Source organism: Echiichthys vipera (assembly GCF_963691815.1).
Source record: "Echiichthys vipera genome assembly, chromosome: 9".
NCBI lineage: Eukaryota > Metazoa > Chordata > Actinopteri > Perciformes > Trachinidae > Echiichthys > Echiichthys vipera.
This window is the reverse complement of record NC_139834.1, coordinates 7,831,610-7,855,988: the sequence shown is the minus strand read 5'-3', so window position 1 is coordinate 7,855,988 and position 24,379 is coordinate 7,831,610. Positions and strand designations below refer to the sequence as shown.

At 44.1% G+C, this 24,379-nt stretch overlaps 1 protein-coding gene across 2 annotated transcripts in view; it reads left to right on the top strand.

Annotated features, from left to right (window-relative positions):
* plxna2 (plexin A2) overlaps window positions 1–24,379 on the top strand; it is a 188,329-nt gene that overhangs the window by 84,718 nt on the left and 79,232 nt on the right. For both annotated transcript variants that reach the window (XR_014593339.1, XM_083919826.1), the window contains exon 5: window positions 18,210–18,310. Coding sequence is in view for 1 of the 2 variants with exons in the window: in XM_083919826.1 (XP_083775952.1) it covers window positions 18,210–18,310 (101 nt within the window). In the remaining variant the exon portion in view is untranslated. The remainder of the gene's footprint in view (window positions 1–18,209; window positions 18,311–24,379) is intronic.

Sequence of the window (24,379 nt, the reverse complement as noted above, 5' to 3'; positions counted from 1 at the left end):
TTATTCATGGGAATAATCAAGATTTAACATCTGAAAGGGTTTTGAAGTGATACCTGTGGCGTGGTCTTAGTTCTCCCCGAAAAGGTTTTTGAAAACACCTTAATAAAAGAAAAGTGGGGGAAAAAAAGGAGAAATCCCATTAAAATCAAATCTCAAGAAAAGAGGCAGGTGTTGACTTTGTAATGGAACTGAATGTTTTTTGTAAGGTTTTACAGCTGTGACACGTGAACCTTAACAGACTTAATAGTGTTCACAGTGAAATAGTGGCTGTCTTAATTGCCATCTCTTTATGAGGATAAGTGTGAAATTCTCACTAGCATGACCAACTGAGGAATACTGAGCTGGCTTGTAAAACAGACTCGTCTTTCATGGAAAGACACACAGTCCTCCCCCTATGGAGGCGTTCAGCCATGTGCTGCTGTCACTCTCCAATACACTTTGGGCTCTTTAGCAAACATTAAACCCTCCTCATCCTCTAGTCCTCGTACACCATCCTTCCTCCCTTACTCGGCTCCATGTATGGAACGGCAACATTACAGCTCACAGATTATCAGAAAAGAAAAGAAGTCCTTTTTTTTCTCAAGCCTGGCAATTTCTTCCAGGAGCTCAGCTGTGAAATTTGAAATCCATGCATGGATTCTTTCTTTTTTTTGTACAAGGACTCTTCTCAACCTGACCCCATCCCCCCCACCCCGGAGTTTTCTGGTCCTCCTCCCTCCATCTCCTTATCCCCCAGAACCTTTGTTTGGCTGGTGTGGTTTAGATTGGGAGGGAATGGGTTCAGTGGTTATCAAGACAGGAGGAAATAGGATTCATTCACACCTTGTCCAGGCTTAGATTAGCTGACATTCTTCAGGCTCATCATTATGCAGGACTTTGGTGTGTATGACATTCGGATTTCATGTGTTAATGGCCATGGAGCTCATGATGGCGTATAGCCAGGACTTCCACTGTGCACTGTAGGTGTTTCAGCCTGTGCAGACTTTTAAAAAAAGACAACTAGCAGCAGTGTTGGTGTAAAGTCTTTTGTTTCCCGGGTTTACTGTTTACACCCTCGACAACAAGCAGATTGGACTGGCTCATGTCCAGGCCACTCATTAAAACGCTTAAGTATGTGTGCTGTTATTGTGTGTTTTTCCTAAAAGCCTTACTCTTATTTTAACCATCTATTCCAGAGCTTACTAAGATGCTTGCTAACCCTATTTCATTGAAGAGGAACACTTATCTTGTGGGGAGGGAAGCGGTCTGGCAAAGGTTCAGGCTGAAATAAAGAACAAAACAGTCAGACAAACAGAGTCAAAATGGCACAGGGACAAAAGATTAGGGCTTTGTGTCTCCTTTTTTAAGTCCCTCCTTCCACTGTTTGTTAGTTTGCAGTCAGGGCTGAGTAGCAAATGGGTTTCCGGCGACTGCCACTACCTCAACAAGTGTTGCCGTGCCTTCTCTTGACCCCAGTGTCCGCCCCCAGGGCAGTCTGGTTAGCTCGCAGCTGCCAGAGAGCGAACAAGACCAAGGGGTTTGACTGTTGACCTTTATCTCTGCGTTTCTCACCAATCTGTCCATCAGTGACACTCGGACAAAGAGTCACAATAACTTGACTGCCCACCATTACAGCGCAGAGGACAATCAAGAGGAAGCTTTCAGGATGAAAGAGCAATCTGTGCAGAATCGACTCTCTTCTCACTCCTTCTCAAGTCGCTTCCCCCATTCCCATTTTTGTTTTTCACACTACTGAGGTCCAAAAACTGGAATTCTGATTTTCTTTTTCCTCTCTTACCTCCGAATATGAAACACTTTTCCGCATCCCACAGGGTTCTTTCCCTCATAAGTTCCTGGATGTTCCCAAATTTCCCTGTTGAATCTTTGGTTGGATTTTGAGCCACATGAGTGTGAGTTAAGAAAGATATACTGTACCTGTCTCAGGCCTTCAACTGAGGTCAAAGGTTTTTTTTTTAATGGGACAAATGACAACACGGGAGGTGCCATATATGCCAGGCAACCATTAAGTCTACAAAAGTGTTTATATGAGAGAAGTGACCTGAATAAAGGTTCTCCCTCATGCTTGAGAAAGCTGTAATGCCATGTGCCAACATCTGGATCACACATCTGCATCCCACCCCTACTGACCCCCACCCCCCTGGGGCTTATCATGGGAGGGGGGACTGTGGCTACAGCTTAGTAGCATGTATTTGTTTTTTGACAGACAGACCTCAACAACAGACAAACATCTCTGGGACAGCCCCGCTATCAGTCAGAGAGCAGACACTGGGTCTTGATGGATTGGCCATGATGTTTTATCTGGGATGTAAGCACGACAGCGGGGTCAGTTTGCCTACCGTAGGGGTGAGAGCCAGCAAATCAATCGCATGGCCGCTTCCTTACCCAGGTGCTCTGCAGTTTCGAAGTGGTGTGGTGTGGTGGGGGGAACCACAGGCTTAGATTCTCTGACAGCTTCACTTGATATTGACACATGGACAAATTAGGATAAATTCCCCTGTCAATAGGCACATCCAATGTTATTGATGATGCCATTTAGCTTTTCATTCTGATGAAGAACCACTTTCATCCCTGACCCACTTGTCAAGCTTCCTTAATCTTGAGCTTTGCGTGTGCCCATAAGTGTATATGCGTAGTTTGTGTCTTGTGTAGTTTGAAGTAGATAAACTAACCTAACTCCTCATTACTTGGTGGTAACTTACCTTCAGAGTATGTTTTTAGTGCTGTTTTTTTACTCTAATTTTATTTTTTCTATTTTGTTGTGTGTTTGGTCACTGCGTCTCTTGATTCAGCCCTGTTTGACTGCTCTTTTATTTTCATTTTGGAAATCAAAGGGTGGTATCCTCACCATCTCCAGTCCAATCCCCCACTACAATCATTTTGCTGTCTGCCTATTTGTGGTTTCGTTTTCAGTCAAGGGATTTTGTATCATATGACATTTGAATGAAAGAAATGTTATGTGATTTGAAAGTTCTTCAAAGACTAAAATTGAAAATCTCTCTTCATGGTAGTCAATATCCATGTTCATGGGGGCCTGTTTCCCGTCTGAATACGATGTATTGGAAGGTTTATGAAGATATACATATGTTGACATACATGCTCCATGTGAATCAATGCATGTGCTTTTTTTCTGTTTATGTACTTAGCATTGTGAGGTCAGGGGTTGTGGGAAGTTCAAGGGTTGACTGGCTCTGTTCATCAAACTGAAGGGGTCACTCAGCAGGTCGGTTAGAGACGCCCCTTCATTGAATCATGTTTTTATAGCATCCATCTGCTTGACCACTGCTATTCATCTATCTTTCTCACAATGACCAATACGAGTATCCTTCCCCTTTTTAGCTCTGTTCTAGCAATGTTTGACATGTCTAAATGTCGAGCCCTGTTTGCTCCCTCTGTGCTTGCCCACCTAACAAAGGCACCTCATTTGCATGAGTCCCTGAGCAGGCATTGTTAATTGACTTAAGCCAGGATTAGTGTTAATCAGGTTTTGTGCCCTGGAACCATTGGCCAATCCTAACCTCATTATTTGATAGCAGCACACATCCTGTCAGCCCCCATCAAGCTGTTAATTAATAGAAGCCTGTGCACCCAGGTCCCAGCCTGAATTCCCTCTTACCTCCCGTTCCTTATCCATCCATCCATACATTCATCCATCCACCCCCTTCCTCCTCTCCCACCTTCACACCCAAGTCCCCTGTTTTATCAGCAGAGGTCAATACATAGTAACGCACTCTGCAAGCTGTGAAATTGTGTAGCCGTGGAGCCTGACGTCTCCAAATAGACTCAATAGTGTCAAGTCCAGTGTGAATGGATTTCAAGACCCACATGAAAGACCCTGTGGCTGGTTTGTTTGCGTCTGGCTTTACGATCATGTGAGTGTCTGCACATCCTGCCATAGGTAGACCTTCCCCCACAGGAGTCTCTCACTGGCCCTCTGACATAATATGAGATAATGAGGAAAAGGATACCTGATCCTTAGACTCTCTGACACCTCTGTCTCTGTCTGACTGCAGTCTCCCAGAGTTTGCCATTATTCAGCTGGCTGTTGCTCCCACGAACGTAGCCGTTGGGGGAAAAAAAAGAAAAATGTTTTTTTTTTACATGCAGTCTGCACTTTTGCTACATGTTGAACCACAAAGGAATACTTGAAAAAGTCTACACAAGATAAATACAACTAATAACTCATTATTTTAAATGCGAACAGTGAATAGATGTGATTTTTTTTTTTAGGCAGAAAAGCATCACTCTAAGCACCTTGAGTAGCAAACCTGTCTTTGTACGTGTTTAAAGCCCCTGATTATCTAGAAACAATGCTGTTTATCTCTGATTAAGCTCCAGTTTCAGTGGTTGATATACAGAAAGTGATATCATTTTGCTGTGTTTAGATGCTGAATTCAAAACCACTTCCCTTCCTTCTATATGCGGGTATACTGTATACACATATGCCTTAGGTGTGTATGCTCTTCACATATGTGTGTAGTGTATGTGTGCATGCACACTTTGTCACTTTGTGAATGTGAGCCAAAGGAACAGTCCAGGAGCCATCCTGCCAGAATAATCAGCTCTATAATTAAGAGCTGTGAGTGTGTCAACTGCCGTCATATCCCTCCTTCTCTCTTTCTGTCTCTTTCACTCTCACTGTCTGTCTGCCTCTATAATGGCACTGCATTTGTGTTTCCTCTCTGTGCCTATACAGAATGTTCATGACATTTATTGTGAAACTAATGGCAGTGCTTCAGTCCTCCTAATTGTAGGCTTTAATTGCAATAATTATTTACAAGCCTAATTAGAGCCTGGAGAGTGTCAGGGAGAAACGAGTGCTGGTTGAAGGAATCACGACAGGGTTTGTCAGGAGCCAGGCGAAGAGTAAAGTGAATAGAGTGGCAATGTTCGGTCTGTAATTGGGGGAGGCCATTTCTGCAAGTCTCAATGCCTCTTTCGCTGTCTCTTTTTTGCGTCTGTGGTTGCCTTCCACCTTAGTGCTGAGATGGGGCAGCAATCACTGAGTGAAGTGCAGTGTAGAAAGTTTTGTAGCTGAGTGGATAGCAGCAGGGACGGTCCTCAGCACTGTGGTAAAGGTGTTTATTTAGAGGTCTCGGTCTGACTCTGTAGACTGATCTTTCCTGTTTGAGAGGAGTTGACAGCTCAATTCACTGCACCAGCAGCTGCCTTCTAAAGGGGTGTGTGTGTGTGTGTGTGTGCTTGTACATCTGACGTGCATTTGTCACTGAGTACATTTGTTGCTGTGTGTGTTCTAGCCAGGGCCTTGGTTGATTTGCTGCCGTTTGGTAGACCCTCAGGAGGTCTTTTGTGTGTGTGTGTGTGTGTGTGTGTGTGTGTGTGTGTGTGTGTGTGTGTGTGTGTGTGTGTGTGTGTGTGTGTGTGTGTGTGTGTGTGTGTGTGTGTGTGTGTGTGTGTGTGTGTGTGTGTGTGTGTGTGTGTGTGTGTGTGTGTGTGTGTGTGTGTGTGTGTGTGTGTGTGTGTGTGTGTGTGTGTGTGTGTGTGTGAGAGATGCGGCCATGCTGCCAGGTCTGCAATATGCTCTTTGTCTGTCCTTCACAAGGCTAGTCTTAGTAAACAAGCTACAGCAGGAGAGCTGCTGGTTTTGATGGGCTACCCATGGCAGCTTAGCCCTTTCTTCTCTTTCTCTCTCTCTCTCTCTCTCTCTCTCTCTCTCTCTCTCTCTCTCTCTCTCTCTCTCTCTCTCTCTCTCTCTTTGACGGGATTGTGCAACACATTCCCTGATTTTCCTTACATCTTTCCTCCCTTTCCCCTTTCTTCTCTCCTGTCAGAGCAGCGTCCGATGGGAGGACTCAATCCCACAATGCCATTCTCCTCTCCCCTGCGGCTCACTTTGACAAAACTGTCAGCCTGGGCCCTAGTGATGGATGTAGTATTGTGCTGTGTGTGTGTGTGTGTGTGTGTGTGTGTGTGTGTGTGTGTGTGTGTGTGTGTGTGTGTGTGTGTGTGTGTGTGTGTGTGTGTGTGTGTGTGTGTGTGTGTGTGTGTGTGTGTGTGTGTGTGTGTGTGTGTGTGTGTGTGTGTGTGTGTGTGTGTGTGTGTGTGTGTGTGTGTCTGTATGTGTGCATATGTGAATGTGTTTTTCAACGTTAGAACAAGTCCGATATTCTATTTCTGACTCCTGCTGGGTGGAAGTATTATTTTTATACATATTGAAACCTGTAAATCCATATGTATAATTTACTGATGTGTGTGCCCCATATCCTCAGTTTACCCTTGTGCCTCTTTTAGCTACTTTTAGTTGGACTGTTTTTGGTAAGGACTAAATGATAACATCCACACAAGAGTACTGTACATGACAAAGAGAGAAAAAGTGTGCTGCCGCTCTTTAAGATGGCTGGCAAAGCTGTCCTCAAATGTGCCAGAACGCACATACACAACTCACTACATTTATCTGTCTGCTCGTATGCAGACACACATTCGGTTAAAGGAAGAAGATGAATGTGCAGGGATGGATAACGTATCTCTAATGCAATATTTGAGGAAAAATATTAGAAAGAGCACAGGGTAGATAAGGCCGGTGATTTAAACAGTGCGTCTGCCGACAGCCTGTTGAAATATTACCCTTCTTGCCGACTTGTAAATCGGATATTTGGAGCCAGAAGGATCACATGGTGGTAATAGATAGGGACACAGAGTGACGGATGGGGCTGGGTGGGGGATTTGGGATGGAAAAACTACACAACAGATTTGTGGTGGACAAATACTGTTACCTACGCTCTTAACGGAGTTCATATATGGAACCAAATAACACTGCATCCCTCAGAGGCAAAATGCTTATTTTATTTCAGACTTTCCAAAAGCAACCGGGGAGTAGTTAATTTGGCTGCACGGAAGCAGCTGTCGGAGATCCGTGGTGGGATGAGGCGGAGAAAGAGACGGAGGGTGGTGAGAGAAGAGAGACGAAGAGAGTGAGACACAAAGGCAGTTTGGGCTCATTATGTTGATTTTTCTCCTCTTCTGCCAAACAAAAACACCCAGGCACTTTTAGGCACACCACTGGAGATCAGTCACTGCTTTCTTTTCCTTCTCACCCCACAGAGTTTCTTTCTAGGCAAATCTAATAATTTTCTCTCCACCACAGGAGCATGTTTGCCCGTAGCCTCTGTCTCTATTTCTTATGGAATCAAACTGGATTAATTCACTGGCTCTATTTAAGGGTCTGAGGAGGTCTATTAGCTTCAGTAGTACTTGTACGTTCTCATTAATGTACCATGACTGAAGTCCAGGTGAGGAGTATTTTGTGTGTGACACACATTCAAACTTGCACAACACACATGTGCATATATGCATGCATGAGTTCATGTTTCTGTCAAGTAAACAGACACTCACACACACTGGTATGGACAAATAAACACCCAGTTTGGGATTAGATGAAGTGTCTCTCACCACCTGTCTCTAGTTAGCAAGGTGCCGCCTCTCTGTCGCTCTCTCTTTCTCATGTACACAGATTAACATTCATACACATACACACATACACTTATGCACAAGCAACAGCCCTTAGAGCAGCGGGGTGTAACCAAAACCTTCATTTGTATGTACATCATGTACACTGGCAGAGACAAAGAGAACAAACATCCTCACACACATGCACACACACATGCTTAAACACGCACACACAAAAAACCCTTACACACTCTGACATGCACTGTGGAGTCCCTCTGTGGATCAGAATTCATTTCTGTCTGCCTTCCCCTCCAAATCAATACCCCCGTTGGTGGACAGACATCCATAAGTGTGCCAGAGAGGCTTCCTAGCCTTCACACCCTCCCCAAACACACACACATGCTCATGCCTGTTGATGTGTGATGGCCTCTGCTGCTTCCTTATTAACTCCTCACATGCTGACTGAAGCATACACCTCATTACTGGCTGCATTGACAGTCTGGGATACCGCTGAGAGACACACAGACATGTTGGACTAAGACAGACAGGCTTGAGATACAGAGAAAGACAAAGAGGTACAGTGAAGTGACAAACAATGAGAATGTCACATTAACAAGCAGTCCAGACAGGTGGGTAAAGAAATGGGTTGACAGAAGAGTAAAACAGTCAAAAAAGGCTAAATCGAATGCAAACAGAAAAGTAAAGATGCAAATAAACATAATAATGAGCGGACAGACATTGTGACTTTGACATGGACTACAGTACCTAGAGATATAGAGTGACAGCTATGGTGTTAAGTGAATGAGTAATAAAGGTAACAGGTTGTTTGAAGTATGTAGTCTGAAAGTATCACTCAACTCACTTGAGTTAGTGAATTAGTGGATTCAGCTAATATTTATGCATTAATTTCCCTCAACTGGAGGTTAAGCACACTTGATCTCCATTCTTTCACTACTTCAACCTTTTTCCCAGAAGTAAGTAAAGACTTTCCAACCCACTGCTAATTTTATGGAGTCAAATTAGGCTTTGAAATGGCTGCTTTTCAGACACCCTGTATACCATTAGCATTAGTGCCCAGTTTGTTATGATGTCTGAAATGGTGGCTGAGTGGAGGCAGGTCACCAGTAATGAATTAAGCTTGACTATAGTCTTGCCTATCATAGATTTTGGTGTGGCTGTACCACTTATTCTACGGGGATACAGGGGGAACACACTCGCATGCTTGTTTGAATTTCTTTAAACCAATCACAATCGTCTTTGGCAACGCTAAACTCTGGATGCCGCGACAGTGCCCATACATCCATTTTGCAAAATAGGTAGCAGAGATAGCAGAAGGGGAGGAGAATGACTGACTTCAGGAGCATGAGAGTTGTTGAGTTGAAAGATGTCAGGCCTTATGCCAGCACTCATGCACGGATTATGAGACAATGGACATTTTACATTTTAGTTGTTTTGTACGTCTTTGGATTGTTTTGCATCACTGCGATTGTTTTGCATCTATGTTTAGTCATTTTACATCTTTTTGTGGTGGTTTTGCATCTATCTTTAGACATTTTATGTTTATATGACATTGTTTTGTTTATCTCTGTTGTAGTTTTATATCAATCACCAATACTCTATTTCACTGGCTTCATTTGCAGTATGTTGCAAAAGTGCTTGAGCCAAGATAATACACATATGCAAATACTAAGACATGTATTGTTTTAACCTGCAACAGTCAGAATCAGAAATACTTGAATAATCGAAGGGGGGAATTATTTTCGTTACAGAACTCCAGACATACATACAACAGTGTACCAAAAGGAGGCATTTACAGTGTCAGTTGAATTGAAATCCTGACATAAGGTTGAATCTAACTTGAGCAAACTAAACAAGGATGTGTGTTCATAGTGTGTCACCTTTTATAGCTGACTTTGCACATGAATGCATACATTAAAACATACACCTCTGCAAACACTCTTAGGCACTTCCACAGCTCCCATTTTCCATCTCTTAAATGTCAGTGTGGGCCTTTAAACCAGTTGCCAGTGAGCAAGCAGGGGCAGAGGGGGCCTGAGAGTTCAAAGTGGACAGGCAGCATAGATGTAATTTCCTCCTTTTAGCCTCCTGACTGAATTACTGAGCAAAGAGGCCACGTCGACTGGGAGCCGCGGAGGAGAGCGAACACCGGAGTGCAGAAGAGTGGGTTCAGGAGGGAGGGGGGGAAAGAGTCTGGGAATAGATGGGGCGATAAGTGGAAAGAAAGATGAGAAAGGGGCCAGGGAAAGAGCCGTGGACTTTCAGATCATATCACCAGTATCTGTCTCAACATCTTTACCTTTTATAACAGGGTGTACATGAGATGTGGAAAAGAGTAAAGGCTGTGGAAGTATCATTAGCTGCACTTGACATTGTGCTATGATGTGATGCTGTTAAGTAATGCATAAGCAAATTAACTAGATTTTTGTCTTGCAAGTGTTTTTGCAGCATCAAGGTTATTAGGAGAGAAAAATCCAGTCCATAAAAAGATGTCTCACCACACTTTAGTTTTCTTTTTCATTTTCGATGTAACTTATTGAACAGTGTTGGGAGCATTTTAAAGCGGTCGGCAGCAAGTGCTTCAGTGGTCTGCCATATATACAAAAATCACATTCAAAGCACATACACACACAATCGAATCTCACACAAACACACCCATTTTTTGGTCAAACCTACCAAACCTACTCCCCTCCTCTCCTTGCCCAAAAAGAGGACTGAAGCCATACATAATTGATACACTCCTAGCCGTATCGACTGGTTGGATTTTTCATCCTCCTCGCTGGTCGATTCCCTCACTCCATTATTTCTACGCTAGCACTCCCTCACATCCCCCTGCAACTCTTCCCTCCTGTCCTCTAGTCTGTAATAGCTAAACACACACACACTCACGGATGCACACACATACACATACACACACACACACTCACGGACACACACACACACACACACACACACACACACACACACACACACACACACACACACACACACACACACAAACACACTCATGGACACACACACACACACACACACACACACACACACAGATTAGGAGACATCCCCATCTCCCTCCTCAACCTTCCTCAGTGTGCCACTTTGTATTTAATCCATACAGTTGGCCAGGGGACACATGCTGAAATTCAATGCCGTCTGTGTGTGTATGTGTGTGTGTGTGTGTGGTGTCCAAATGTATGTCCACAAGAGAAGGGAAGGGAGGGAGGACTAATGAAAAGTTTAAAATGCATTTGGAGGTCCCAAAGTGTATATTTAAAGATGTTCAACTCCAATGTGACTATGTGAAAATGTTGATGCACTACTGTGCTATCTGAGATGAACTAAACAGGGGATCCCTCTTGATAAAATAATGAATATTTAACTTTTCACAAACAGATGTTAGGGATGCATTTAGTTCTGCTGGAGTTTTAAGAAAAATCCGATGGCATATGTGTTTTAGCAGCAGTACCACGTCTTTTGAATTAGAGTAGAAGAAGACTCATACCCACAGAAAATCCTAAAGGAAAACATTCCAAAAAGTCTTAGCCATATAAATTCCACCACTGACACCACAACAATGACAGTTCATCACAAGAAATGTCATGAAGAATACATTGGACTGTATTATTACCACTTCAGTTATGTAGTTATCATTCCTGGGTCAAAATGGCCAGTCAGCTTCAGAGTTCAACCGGCGGTCAGAAGACACACGCCTGACCTGTTCTTCCCCTTCTTTTCCTGCCTGGCAGTTTGTCTCCTACCAGTCTGCTCCTTCTGACGAGCTGCCAGGACCAGGCCTGCCCAGGACTGAGGGGGTACAGGGGGGAGCTTAAAGGTGGCGGTGTTGTTGGACTGCCAGTGCTTTTTGGCATGGGCATTGGAAACAGCAGTCCCGCTTGATCAATCTGTGATAGCAAGATATCCACCATCTTCTAGTATCAATTCAGAGAGAGTTAGTGTAGCCCCCCTCTTATTCGGTCCTTACACCCAGCCTGTGCGGTGTTACTGTGTCTTGATGTTGTCAATTGACCCAAATCTCGGCGCTCGGGCCAAATCCAATAAACAAAATGAATGTGTGTGTTTCTCTGTGTGTTTTCTCTTTGTGTGGATGAATAGGAAGAGAGAATAAGGAAAAGATGTGCTTAGAGAGCTGTTCGTGACAATAAAGGTTAAAAGCTCCCATTTTCACACCAAATCATTTTTGGATGAGACGCGAGATGGCTGTTTGTAGATGAGGCGAGCTGTATCATTTCATTTTGCCTCAGCCCTTTTCGCCCTCCCAGGTTTAGCCTCTTTAAAATCAATGAATAATATCTAGTCTGAATGCTATCTCCAGTTATTCCAAAAAACCACCCAGTATAAAAGGGTCTGACCTTCAGAAAACTCACTAACACACACCATGGTGTATCTACCATTGAATCCTCCTAACTCCCATTTATCTAAAAACCCATCCTGCATTAGTGCCGTAGATAGTTCTTTAATAAATGTTACACTGTTGAAGAAAATCAATATTGTGTATTTCTACACAAAACTTGTTACTCTCAAACAGGGAGCCCTTTGACATCCGCAACAAGAACAAAAACTCTAAAAGCAAGGCCTTAAAGCGTGAAACCGAGCGGTGGATAGCAACAGCAAATCTCCAGGGGGACAAAGGTTGTAGTTTTTACGCACACAATGAGGAGGATTTTTCATGTGCAGCCATTATGTGCACATGCGGTTGTAATTAATTATTTTTACACATTTGCGCTTGTGTAAAATGTGGGTTTTAAGGCGTCATCAAAGCTCCCAGCTGTTGTGGTGTCAACTCAAGGCCTCCTAGGGATCAGCACCCCCAACAACCACACACATGCCCCTGCTCTGTCCTTAATCGAGCTGGGTGTAATTGGTGTGCGTCTCTGGGCCTGATTATCCTTGGACCAGCCGCACTACTTCAACAGAGCCCCTCACCTCTCTTCTTGGGGGTCAGCCAGGCTTAAAATGGATATTGATGATTGGATTGAACCCAAAGATTGACCTCAGTTTTAGATTGCAGAAAAACACCTTGACAAGTAATTTATTCTCATTTTCAGTCTTATGAATTCCTGTAGAACAGGTCAAACTGAGTCAGAGGGATACAATAGCCTTTACTTTAAATGCACAGTTGGTTGTACTGTGAGAGAATGCTATTCCATGTGGGTGGATGTCAACAAGCTGGATGAGATGTCTCTGCCACAACAAGCCACAGAGCGGATTTGTTTGGGTCTTAGAGAGTACAGTGGGAGGATTTTGTGAGTTGAGAAAAAGAGGAAGAGAGAGTGAGAAAGAGATGTGGCTGCTGCTGTCGTTAGCCCTAGTGGGATTACTAGAGCAGATTAAAGAGTGGCCAGTCAGGGAAATGGCTCAGACGTCCTTGTGTAGTTAGTCTGGACGCAGGAAACACTGGCTGCCCAGGGTCACTGTGGGACTGGGAGACTTGGGGGCATGTAGATTTTTTGATTCATTCAGCAGCGAGTATTTGCTCTGCTTTTGTGCCTTTGTCATTAAGCCCACTCAAACACACACTCACACAGATGCACCCCTCCCATGCTCTCTCTCTCTCTCTCTCTCTCTCTCTCTCTACTCTCTCTCTCTCTCTCTCTCTCTCTCTCTCTCTCTCTCTCTCTCTCTCTCTCTCTCTCTCTCTCTGCTGGAATGGGTATTGTGTTCATGATCGATGTGCCTCATTCCAGTGACGTGGTAGCCTGGCTAACTCTCATTAAAAATGGATAGGGTGTAGGGGGGCTGGCTGTGTGTGTGTGTGTGTGTGTGTGTGTGTGTGTGTGTGTGTGTGTGTGTGTGTGTGTGTGTGTGTGTGTGTGTGTGTGTGTGTGTGTGTGTGTGTGTGTGTGTGTGTGTGTGTGTGTGTGTGTGTGTGTGTGTGTGTGTGTGTGTGTGTGTGTGTGTGTGCGTGCGTGTGCGTGTTTAAAAGGAGGTGTCGGTGGCAGGAGGTCCCAGAGGTGCCAGCTGTTTACCGTGCACTGCTGAAGGTTTCGAAGGTTTGAGGGAGCAGTGGTTGATGTGGGGGTGTTCCCGAGGTCAGAGCCCGGCCAGTTGCCTTGGCAACAGCTTGCAAAATAGCTTCCTCTGAATTATGGGTGACGGTGGGATTTCTCTCTTTCTGCTGCTTTCTCTCTCGCTCAGCATGGCGAGTCACATTTGGCACCACAGAGACTAGGTCTCATCAGAACACAAAGCAGTAGGCCGTTTCCACTCTGCTCTGTCCTCATTCTATCCCTCTTTTCAGTGTTTCTTTTTTTTTTCATCTTCTATTTCCTGTCCTGTCTCTGTGCCCCCATCCATCATAGAAGTGCAGTCAGCATGGCAGGGTCTTAGGGCGGCAGGGCCGAGGAGCTGAAATGGAGCCACCATTCACAGGTGGCCAGGAATAACTGAGGAAAGTATGTGCAGCTTTAATATTATGCTCTGGCCTTTTTTTTATAGAAATGCTAGGAAGACTGTAGCACACGTATTATGCAATTCCCACACCAGCTCTATGACAGTTAGGGATGGGACAGTAATTGGCACACTATCGTGACTCACAATTATCTTGACCAGTTGTGGAAGTCGTTGTTTTCAAGATACACAGAACTGCAACAAGAATAAGGTACATCCATTATTTATAAAAGTTACACAACAAAAGTTCTCATGTTCGTCGCCCCAAAGAGGTGCCAGGTTGCATTTAGAAGACTTCATTGCACAAAAATCATGTTGGGTTACATTCAAAAAAGAGCTTTGTATTTTTGCATCATCTCGCATAGTGATGCACTAAAGGGATAGTTCTGATTTTTTGAAGTGGGGTTGTATAAGGTACTAATCCATAGTCAGTGTATTTCCTACAGTGGGTGGCGGTAGTTTGGAGAACCATGCAGGAGGACAGGCATGGAAGCTGATAACTGTACTGATGTGATGGGGGCAGCACCTAAAATTTGTTTTAGCCACCTATAGTAAAAAAAGGCGCCATCCTCTCTTTGCCTAAACTTAAACAGGGCGTTCAAACGACAAGGGAAAAAAGTGAGAATTCTAAATATAGCGTACCCTTAAAGCGATGTTGAGCCTTTTTTAGGTGGCTAAAGAACTGCTGCTCCATCCCCAGCTGTATTGCTTAGCTTCCTGCCTGCCTGCTCTAAACGTGTGTGTGTGTCTGTGTGTGTGTGTGTGTGTGTGTTACTGTGGATAATACACTGACTGTGGATAAGAACCTCGGCAAAAAAAACAAACTATCCCTTTAATGTTTTATTACTTGTGTGCAAATCCCTAGCTATAGGTTTCAGAGTAACAGAGAAGGCTTGGCAGTAATAATAATGGAAGCTGAAGCCCATTCAGCGTGAGCCTTTGAAAGAGAGGAAGCTGTTGTTTTAACCCACTGCTGTCACTCAGTCACCCAGGTCGCTCCAGTGTGCCACTCCACTGTAGCCTCTCTGGTTGAATAACCCCCCGCTAAGGTCATCTTAAGCAGGAATTTTATTAGCATTAATTTACTAGAGCGCAGTACTTCTCCCGACAATGCTCAGTCCTACCTTAGGTCGGCTGTGGATGTGTTCTTAGGGAAACAGAGATGGACGGCAGAGAGAGAGAGAGAGAGAGAGAGAGAGAGAGAGAGAGAGAGAGAGAGGCAATATCAGATTGTGCGCCGTGCTTCTTTGTCTGCCTTGAAAACACATAAACAACTATCTGCACATCCGTTATGGCGCTGTGCATGTGTGCCTACAAACACACACACACACACACACACACACGCACACAGTGGGAGAAGGGGCTTCATTGTGCAGCCCTGCTGTGTTGAGTGACTCTAGCGTGTGCTGGGCAACAGCTGCTGTGATCCCCCTGCAAACTCTCCCTCACCCCTCACCTCCACTACTGGCCCATGCTGCTCTAAACATCAATACACTCTCACACATACACATACAGTATATATAGCACAGACATACACACTTTATCTCTTATTCTGTGTTTTTTTGGTTCTCACTATGTTTGTTTCCTGTTTACCTCGCTATCTCCCTCTTCTATATTACCCACCTACCTTTTTTATGTTTCAGTCTGTATTAGCTGACAGCAAGCTGTGTCTGTCTCTCTGTCTGTCTTTAGACACCGCTCCATAAGGAAAAAAAAAAACCACTACTCCCTGATTTTCCCCCCTGCTGACAGCTGTCTCCACACTGTAACCCTTTCATGGAGCTGGGCCTCTGTGAGAGTTATACTATAACGTTTCACCAGCCTCGCACATGTTTCGGGAAGGATCTGAAGGCTTTTTAAGAGGGATTCTGAGACCTTTGAGATACATACACAGATTGAGCTGACTATTTCCCCAGTCAAGTCTCATTCCTGGTGGGCTTGTTTGTCATCAGTTGCAGCCTCTGCTGCTGATGTGACCCCCGTCTGTAGCTCATTACAGCATGCCACCTGTTTGTCCTGAAGCTAGGCGAGAAGCACACAAATAGAGTTTGTTGAGGTGACAGGGGGTTAATCTAACAGGAGTGTCCATAGCAAAGCCGCTACACAGTGCAGGGACTGTCAACGTCCCACCGTGTCAATGGCTTTCTTTGTCCCCCTGGGCCCATCTTTCTGTTGCCGCAGGGTTTAGGAGCAGGCAGACAGGTGGAGGGTTATTGAGCTTTAGAGGAGCAAAGACAAAACAAAGAAGAAAGAGTAAAGGCTGCAACACATATAGCTCAGAGTTTTCACAGCAACTGACAGTACTGCCAACGACAGCTCTTCATAGGATGTGCAATAGCAGGCGCACGTTACAAATTTTCAGTTTTGTCAGCTGTTTTTTTTTTGTTAATTTCATACATTACAATAAAGAAAAGCCTTTGAGGGACGCCCAGCTGTTATCTCTTACTAGCTGACAGTTAATTCCAGTCCACGGTGCTAGCAGCAATTAATATCACCCCAGTTGTGTGCGATTTGCACAGGGTTGGAAAACGCTTAAAAAGGTGGTATTTGCAACCTTCATTCACTCCCCCTCATTTTTTCAGAGGAGCCACTTATTAGGCATTGATCTGAGCCTGAGGTTTGGAGCTGAACCAGGCACACACACTGTCAGAGGGCTGTCATTATCCAACAAGGTGATTGCCAGGAAATTGAAAGACAGACAGGACTGAAAATTAATCTGTGTCAGGCTGTGAAATTCAGACTTTGTGCCTGTTCATAATGCTGTGTAGTGTGTGTGTGTGTGTGTGTGTGTGTGTGTGTGTGTGTGTGTGTGTGTGTGTGTGTGTGTGTGTGTGTGTGTGTGTGTGTGTGTGTGTGTGTGTGTGTGTGTGTGTGTGTGTGTGTGTGTGTGTGTGTGTGTGTGTGTGTGTGTGTGTGTGTGTGTGTGTGTGTGTGTGTACTTCTGCTCACAGTTGCAGGTGTGAGCGGGACAGCCCCACAGGACACTCAAAGACACAAAGACACACACACACACACACACAGACCTCTGTTCAGCACAGACCTCTGTTCAGCACGAACAGACTGAGGGCCATGTGGCCGAGCAGACAGACACAGAGACATGGCTAGATTCACACACACACTTTCATATGTAACTGACAGAAGGATGAGTGCATGTTATGTAGCAGCTGAAAACCGGCCAACCCTTTGGATCACACCGCAACTCAGCTGACACTCAGTCGGCTAACTGAGGGGATGTGTGATTTCATTCTGAGCGGTTCTCTACTGTGTTGCATCCACATATGTAAATCCTATATTCTGTATTTGTGTAAGTTTAATGTCATGAACATGGGCACAAGGATGTTTGTTCTTTATTCAAATGATTGTAGCCCAACGGCCCTGTGTGGATAAGCTTCGATTTGTGGGTGTGGATTGTTTGCTTTACACTGAAAGTGATTATTCAGGTTTGTTGCTTTTGACACTTTCAACAAGTTTTCTCTCTTTTTCTTTCTTTCTTTCTTTCTTTCTTTCTTTCTTTCTCTGAAACATGTAAAAAATCAAACAAACAAAGGTTAAAAACACACAAAACAACATGAATGATAAACCTGTAAAACTCAATTCGTACATTTCCCATCAAAACCTGTTTAAGATTTGTAATGCAGATTTTCAACGACTAACAGTACAAGATGAATAAATAATTGCTTTTCAGTTTGACAATTATGGTGCAGTCATCTGTTTGTTAAATAAAGTTTATCTTCACACACGCCTGGGGGGGAGTTACCAAAAGTGTTACTTTTCTAATAAAGTTGAGACCTGACACCAGCTGGTGAAACGTTGCCTTGTAATTCTCAATAATTACTTTTTCATATTTGTAATCAAGTTGGACTTGAGAAAAGTGTCTGTCGCTCTCCTCCATGTGTAGGTGTGTTTGTACAGGCTCTACTCAGGTTGACAGATGCCCTGGTGCAGACAAGAGCCTATTGATGGCAGACAAACCGCTTTCTCTGGCCAACTGATCCCACCTGCTCAATGCTGTTTCTCTGGCTTTAGATAAAGGCGACAGTTGCCTGTGCAGTTGACGTTTCACACGTTGACACACAGGGGCACAAGTGAACCCAAACATTTGAGACATGACATCCTGTACAAATATCAGGTCAACATAAAACATTAACAAGGAAATCAACATATTATAACAATGATGTCATATTCAAATGCTTATGAATGAAAAGCTGTTTTAATATTCGTAAACAAGTAAATATGTGTCTATTCATCTGTTTTTGTGTGTGTGAATGAATGAGCGTTCCTGTTCTGCACAGACACAAACATAGCAAGAGGCTTCTTTGTGTGCATCTTGTGATTTGTGTTCTGCGCTGCACTCTGACCCTGACCCTCTCATGTGCTTTCAGGTTACCCAAGTTCCTATCGAGTCATGTGAGCAGTACGGGACCTGTGGAGAATGTCTGAGCTCCGGGGACCCCCACTGCGGCTGGTGTGTCCTGCATAATATGTGAGTAACCCTCAATCATCATCCAGTCAGATTACAGGCAGAATCTTTTAGACATCTTGCAAAATTGCCTATAATTTCCTTCCATAAATGCAGGCAGATTTTTTCTTCTTCTTTTGAGAATAGGGTACAGTGTCTTTGAAAGGGATAGTTGTGCATCAGAGGTGCAGAGCTGGTTCAGAGCTACTTGCTGCCCTATGTTGAAGCCTGTGACTCGCTGGGATTTGAAAAGAAGCACAAGAACAGACCAAAAAGACTCATTATGTGACCAGTTCTCCTGCACAGAACTATCATATATGCATTTTGCTGTGCCTCTGCATTTTTATTGGACATCTACTGCAGCCAAACTATATTTGTTGTGTGTATTCATAGCAAGTTAGGGGCTATATACCTCCCATTGTGACAACAGCAGCTGCCATAAGAATAAGCTTTCGAAGCCATAAGTGACACCTGCTGGAAATGAAACGTTACTGCAACAGAACTAACTTCTAGAAAGCCAGACAGGTGGAAAAAAACAGATTAAGCGCTTTAAAAACACGCACATTTATTGTATTCATTCATCATTCAACTGTAAACTGACTGTCGTTAAATTAAATAAATGGAGAGTGTATACTGGGGACACACGATGAATCCAAGTCAATACTAAAGAAACTGAAAGATCTTCTGCTCTGTCTCCATCTTTCCCTCTTTGTTTCTGAAGCACACATCAGTTGGAGCGTCTGCTATGTCTTGAATCCCCTTCTTACAGCCCCTCCTGAATGCAGCCCCTCTCTCTAAAGGTGTAGCTGGATATTTGTGTGTGTCAGAGCCCCGCCGCAATCATCATTATCGTGATGGCGGCCCCTGCAAAGTGCACTTAAAGTAATTTACATCACTCCAAAGCCGGGACAGGACAAATAATTGCCTAGCGACAAGGTAATTCAGCATGTGCCTGCGGTGGTACAGGAGGGGTGGCTAAAGCTCTGTATGCTCTGTACTCTGCGTGCCTTCACACAGAGATCATTTACCACAACATTAGCCTCCGTGCTAGGCTGTTAATCATATGCTTTTGTGTAGGTGTGGTGGGGAATGGGATAATTCAGGTTAGTGGGAATTTGAATCCACAGCGTGTGCGAGGTGGTGATTCTAAAAGGTGATTGTTTTTTTAAGCTGTTATGGTGAAAGCAGCTGTGAGGAGGGAACAGCTGTTTGGTGCGCTAATGCTTTCTTGAGTGCATGAGCGCTTGTGTTTTAACGTGTCGGCGCATGCGTGCGTGTGTGCCTGTGGGGTTCGATTTTTATCTACATGCACAAACACTTGTGTGGAACGTTGTACTGTACCGTGGGGAGAAAAGGTCAGCACCCCCGATTTATGTCAGCTCAGCCATCTGTTCTCTCAGCACAGCGAACCCTCGTGCCACCTGTCGCTGGTCCTAATACCCCCTTTCTCTGTCCTGACCCCTGCAATGAGTGTGGCAGGACCCCTGTCAGCACTGGTTGAGTTACTGCAGAGGGGACAAGAAGTTGAGGGATGCATTTTCAGTTTGTGCATGATAAACAGAGGATAAATGCCAGGAATTAAGGGATAAAATGAAAAGAAAAAAGGCAAGTCTGAAAGAAACAGATTTTTTGAATGCACCTTGATCTTCTTCTACTGTAGTCAAAGCATTCATGTCATGCTGCCGCTCACAATGACATGCCTCTCTACTAGAAACTAAAAACATGCATTTATATATAAAAAGCTGAGGTGTCTAGGGTGTGGGTAACTACATGTAAAATCAAAAAAGACTAAGATTAATAAAAAAAAACATATCATGTCATCTTGGTGGGAAACAGCAAAGAATTACGGTGATGTATCAGAGTTGCTTGTGCTCGAGAAACTACTAGCATGATAGTTGATGGAAACAACAGTTGTCTTGAATTCAGACATTTGCACAGGAATTTTAATAGAAAAACAACTGATGACAGAGCAAAGTAAAATTAGATTATACATGTACATCTGAAGGACTTTGCTACTCGTGTTTAGTTAACACAAAGACATAACCGAAGTATCTGTCACATACTGCTGGAGAAAAGCAGCTGCACCCTTTTGGTGAAGAGCTCCCCTCATCCCACACGCCCAAAATTACATTTCTTGCCAGCCGTGGTGCCATCCACAGCTGTGACCACTTCCTTCTTCCCCCATTTACCCTCCATTTCTTCATGCATCTCTAAGCCATTGTTGATTTTATGAAATTATCTTCTCCCCCTTTTTCCATGTTTGCCTGCACCTCCCTCACAGCGAAGCTAGCATCTAAGTTTACCGCTCATCTCTCTCCCAGCTCAGCGTGGCTCACCACTGCGTCGTCTCCCATTTAGACACTCTTCCCCTCTGGAATAAGCTCTTCCACACTCCAGAGATGGTTGGCTTGCCACACATACCACCCCTCGCTTTGATCAACCCCCTCCTTACTTCTACAGCTGCCATCCACAATATCTATCCTCTTTTCTTCTCCTCCAAACACCCCCCCCCCTTTCTTTATGTTTGTGTGTGAATTGTTATTGAAGTGCAGCGTTCTAAGGTGGCTAATTAGGAACATAGGAGGACATTAGCTTGGTTTGCGATGATGAGGAGAAGGAGAGAATGTGATGGAGACAGTGAGCTGGCCAAGAAGAGTGGCGTCTCTGTCTTCCCGGTCTTTCTACTCGCTTTCTTCTTCCTCTGATTCAGTGTGGTGTGAGACTCTAAAGTCCTTTAATTGCCAGCAGCTGCTAGGCATCCACTGAATGCACGAAGAATGAGAGAGGGGGGGGGGGGGGGGGGTAAGAATGAGGGGAAGAGAATGAGAGGGAGTGTTTGATGCACACTCATCGGTCCGCAAAAAAAACCGAGCAGCATTTTGATTGCAGCTCAAAGGCAGCTCATCATCTCGAGCGCTCTTCAGTAGCGGCCCTGTGAATGGGGTAGTTCAGTCTCCGTCTGACCACAATCCCAAAACATGGAGATGCTGTCTCTCTGTTGCTTCCTCTCTCTCTCCCTTAGCCTGCTTCTCATCGTTGTTAGATTAGCTCTCTAATCATGCCCAAAAGAGGCTTTTCCATCTCAAAGTATCCCACATCACTCTGTTCTCCCTCCATCCTCTCAACTCGCTCCTCACATTCCAGAAGATGATGAGCGGTTTTGTTGAGATTTGTCAGGATTAGTCATGTCGGACTCCTGTCCAGGGAGCTGAGATTGGACAAGTGATCCAGTGCAAAGGTCGGCACTTGACCAGTACAGTGAGTTTTGCTAAGTAATACTATCATTATAAGAATTACTGATGCATGAATTTGGTTCAGTATGTTGAAATTAGTGCTACTTTGTTGTGTGGATCATGAGAGCTTAGGGCTATTTGGTGTAGTAGGCCCCAGTAGAGAGTGAGTCAGCATTTGAGGGGCTGCACTGAGCAGAATAACATATCACTACTACACTCTGAGACTGTATTGTATTGTACTGTTAGTCTGCATGTGGCTGAACGGCTCAGATCTGTTTCAGCAACAACCCACACAGCAGTCCACTTGTCACAAATCGTTGTTACAAGCTTATATGCTGTCAAACAATTTGTTTGGCACCCTGTTTCGGAGCGCATTATTTGGTACACTTTGTCAACTGCAAGAGTTGGGGTTTGGGACACAGCCAGTTCTTTAAAGGGATAGTTCAGCAACAGGACAGGCATGGAAGCTAAGCAATGTACCGCTCCGGAAAGGGGCAGCAGGTTAAGTGTAGGCTATATTAAGAATATCTTCACCACTTCAGCCCTTATCGACACTGTCATCAAAGCCACCAAACATCAGTTAGTTAGTTTGAGTAACCCTGTCACTTTGGTGTGTTAAAGGGTTAAGAACTAACAAAACTAACAACCAGGTCAGAGCAGCTGCCCCATGTAAAGAGGCTGAAGGTCCTCGAGGCAGCAGCCGCGGCTTCGACTCCGACTTGCAGCCTTTTTCTGCATGTTTCCCCCTCTCTCTCACACCCCATTTCCTGTCTGTCCTGTATAATAAATGCTTGAAAAAAACTGCTAAAAAATAATCTTAAAAAAAAAAACTAACAACCAAACTAACCAATGGAAGCAGCAGTAGACCAGCACCTCCTGTGTTCAGCAAGTACAATTTACTGCTTTTGTCAATGGAGTCTGGTGGCTTTGACGAGAGCATAGAACAGCATAGTTCTCCCTGTGTAAACTTAAACAGGGCTCTTTGAAGTAAAACTGTGAAAATATTCCTAATATAGCGTACACTTAAACTGATGTTGATTTTTTTAGGTGCGCACTTCTCTTAACTGGGGGATGCCAGCTGCCATCTACTGTAGGAAAAACACTGGTTACTATAGATAAGAACCTCATACAATCCCACTTGGGGTACAACAGGAGGCAGGAATTTAAGATAAGAAAAAGTAATTTATGTTGTAGCGGGATTCAACTGTTCCCACGTTTGTTTAAATAAACAGACACCAAAGCCCTGTTTTTATAACCACAACAGTTTTTTTTATGCAGCATGTTCATCACTGTGCTTTGAATGACGTCAAACACAGACCATAAAATCTCCTCTAATTTACCAATGGCAACCACAATTAGCCCAGCAATGAAAATGGCTGCTTCAGCCCATTGTGGATGTCAGACCGCGTGTCTAATGGCCAACTCATCAGCTACAGCCACAGTTAGCAGTCAGAGGGAAGCTGCATCCATCTTCCCAATTGTGCCTAATGAGATATCGATCATGAACATGCAGGTCTATCAATATTTCCATAGATTTCCAGCACATAGAGCAAGTACATGTCGGCTACTGAAATACTGCACCAGTTTGTACAGTACAGTGTGAGTGGGAAGGCTACATATAATACAGTTAATGATCCTAAAAACCCCAGTGTGTCTGTATCTCTTGCTTGCTTACTCATTTTCTTTTTGAGATGCTTCCATCCCCACACTGCTCTTTCTCTCTGCTCAGCCCACGCAAGTAAAGCTATAGCTCGATGCAGAGCACTGAGCTATGGTCTCTTTATAAAAAAAAATGTTCTCTCTTTATCTCTCCTCTCTTTCTCCTTTTCCTTACACTCGACTATCTTAACACAGACTGACACACTGGGGTCATATAAACCATACACTTGTTTGCCTCTGAGTGTGTTTTTTTCATACAAGTCGACTCAGTTTACACCCCAATAGCTCCCTGATCTTTGTGAAGATGAAGTGAATGGGTTGTGGCCGTACTGTGCTCTGTGTGCTGTGGGCGCTGTCCTGCAGTGACATTATCAGCCGCCACAGGAGACAAGACCATGAGTTGCAGTGGTTGGTTTGACCCCTGACATGAACTGTACACAACCTTGGGTTTCACACTGTGCCCTCACATGTCAGCTAAAGCCCATGCAACAACTTGAGCCAGTGGAGATAACCATCTTTGGGGTTGTTTTGAAATTGAAAACCTTGATGTTTTTAAATATATATCTATATACAGTATCTCTCTCTCTCTCTCTCTCTCTCTATCTCTCTCTCTCTCTTTCTATCTCTCTATCTCTCTCTCTCTCTCTCTTTATATATATATAAATTCATCCTCCACTACCCTCTTAAAACTATACCACAGGAGGTATTCCTGTGGTATACATTTAAATGGATGTTTTCACAGTTTAAGGATGCAGCAGTTAGAAACAAATGCCCTGAATAACTCAGCGTGAGGATAAAACACTGAAGGATGGGGGTAGTGTGTGTAGGCAGCACAGCCCTGCACATCACTGCTCACCTAATGATTCCTCTTTTCATGTTGGGGAGCCAAAGCCCCAGCGCAGTCAGTCTACATACATGTTTACATTAACATGTGTTTCTGTAGAAATATCCTGGGACTATGGTTCCATTCAATCAAATCAAACCACGCCAGTGATTCTCTAACATAATGGGTTATCACTTAAGACTAGTAAAGCTTTGTTAAGCACCATCAAATATTCAATGAGCAACTATTTCTTCCTCTCTGTACTTACATCTTCCCACCCTACTTTTTTTCACCCCCTTTCTCCACAGTCAGCTGTGCTTTGCTCTCATTTTCTTGTCTGTGTGGCGTTTGTGGTCAGGCTCCAGTGAGGGGAAAGGA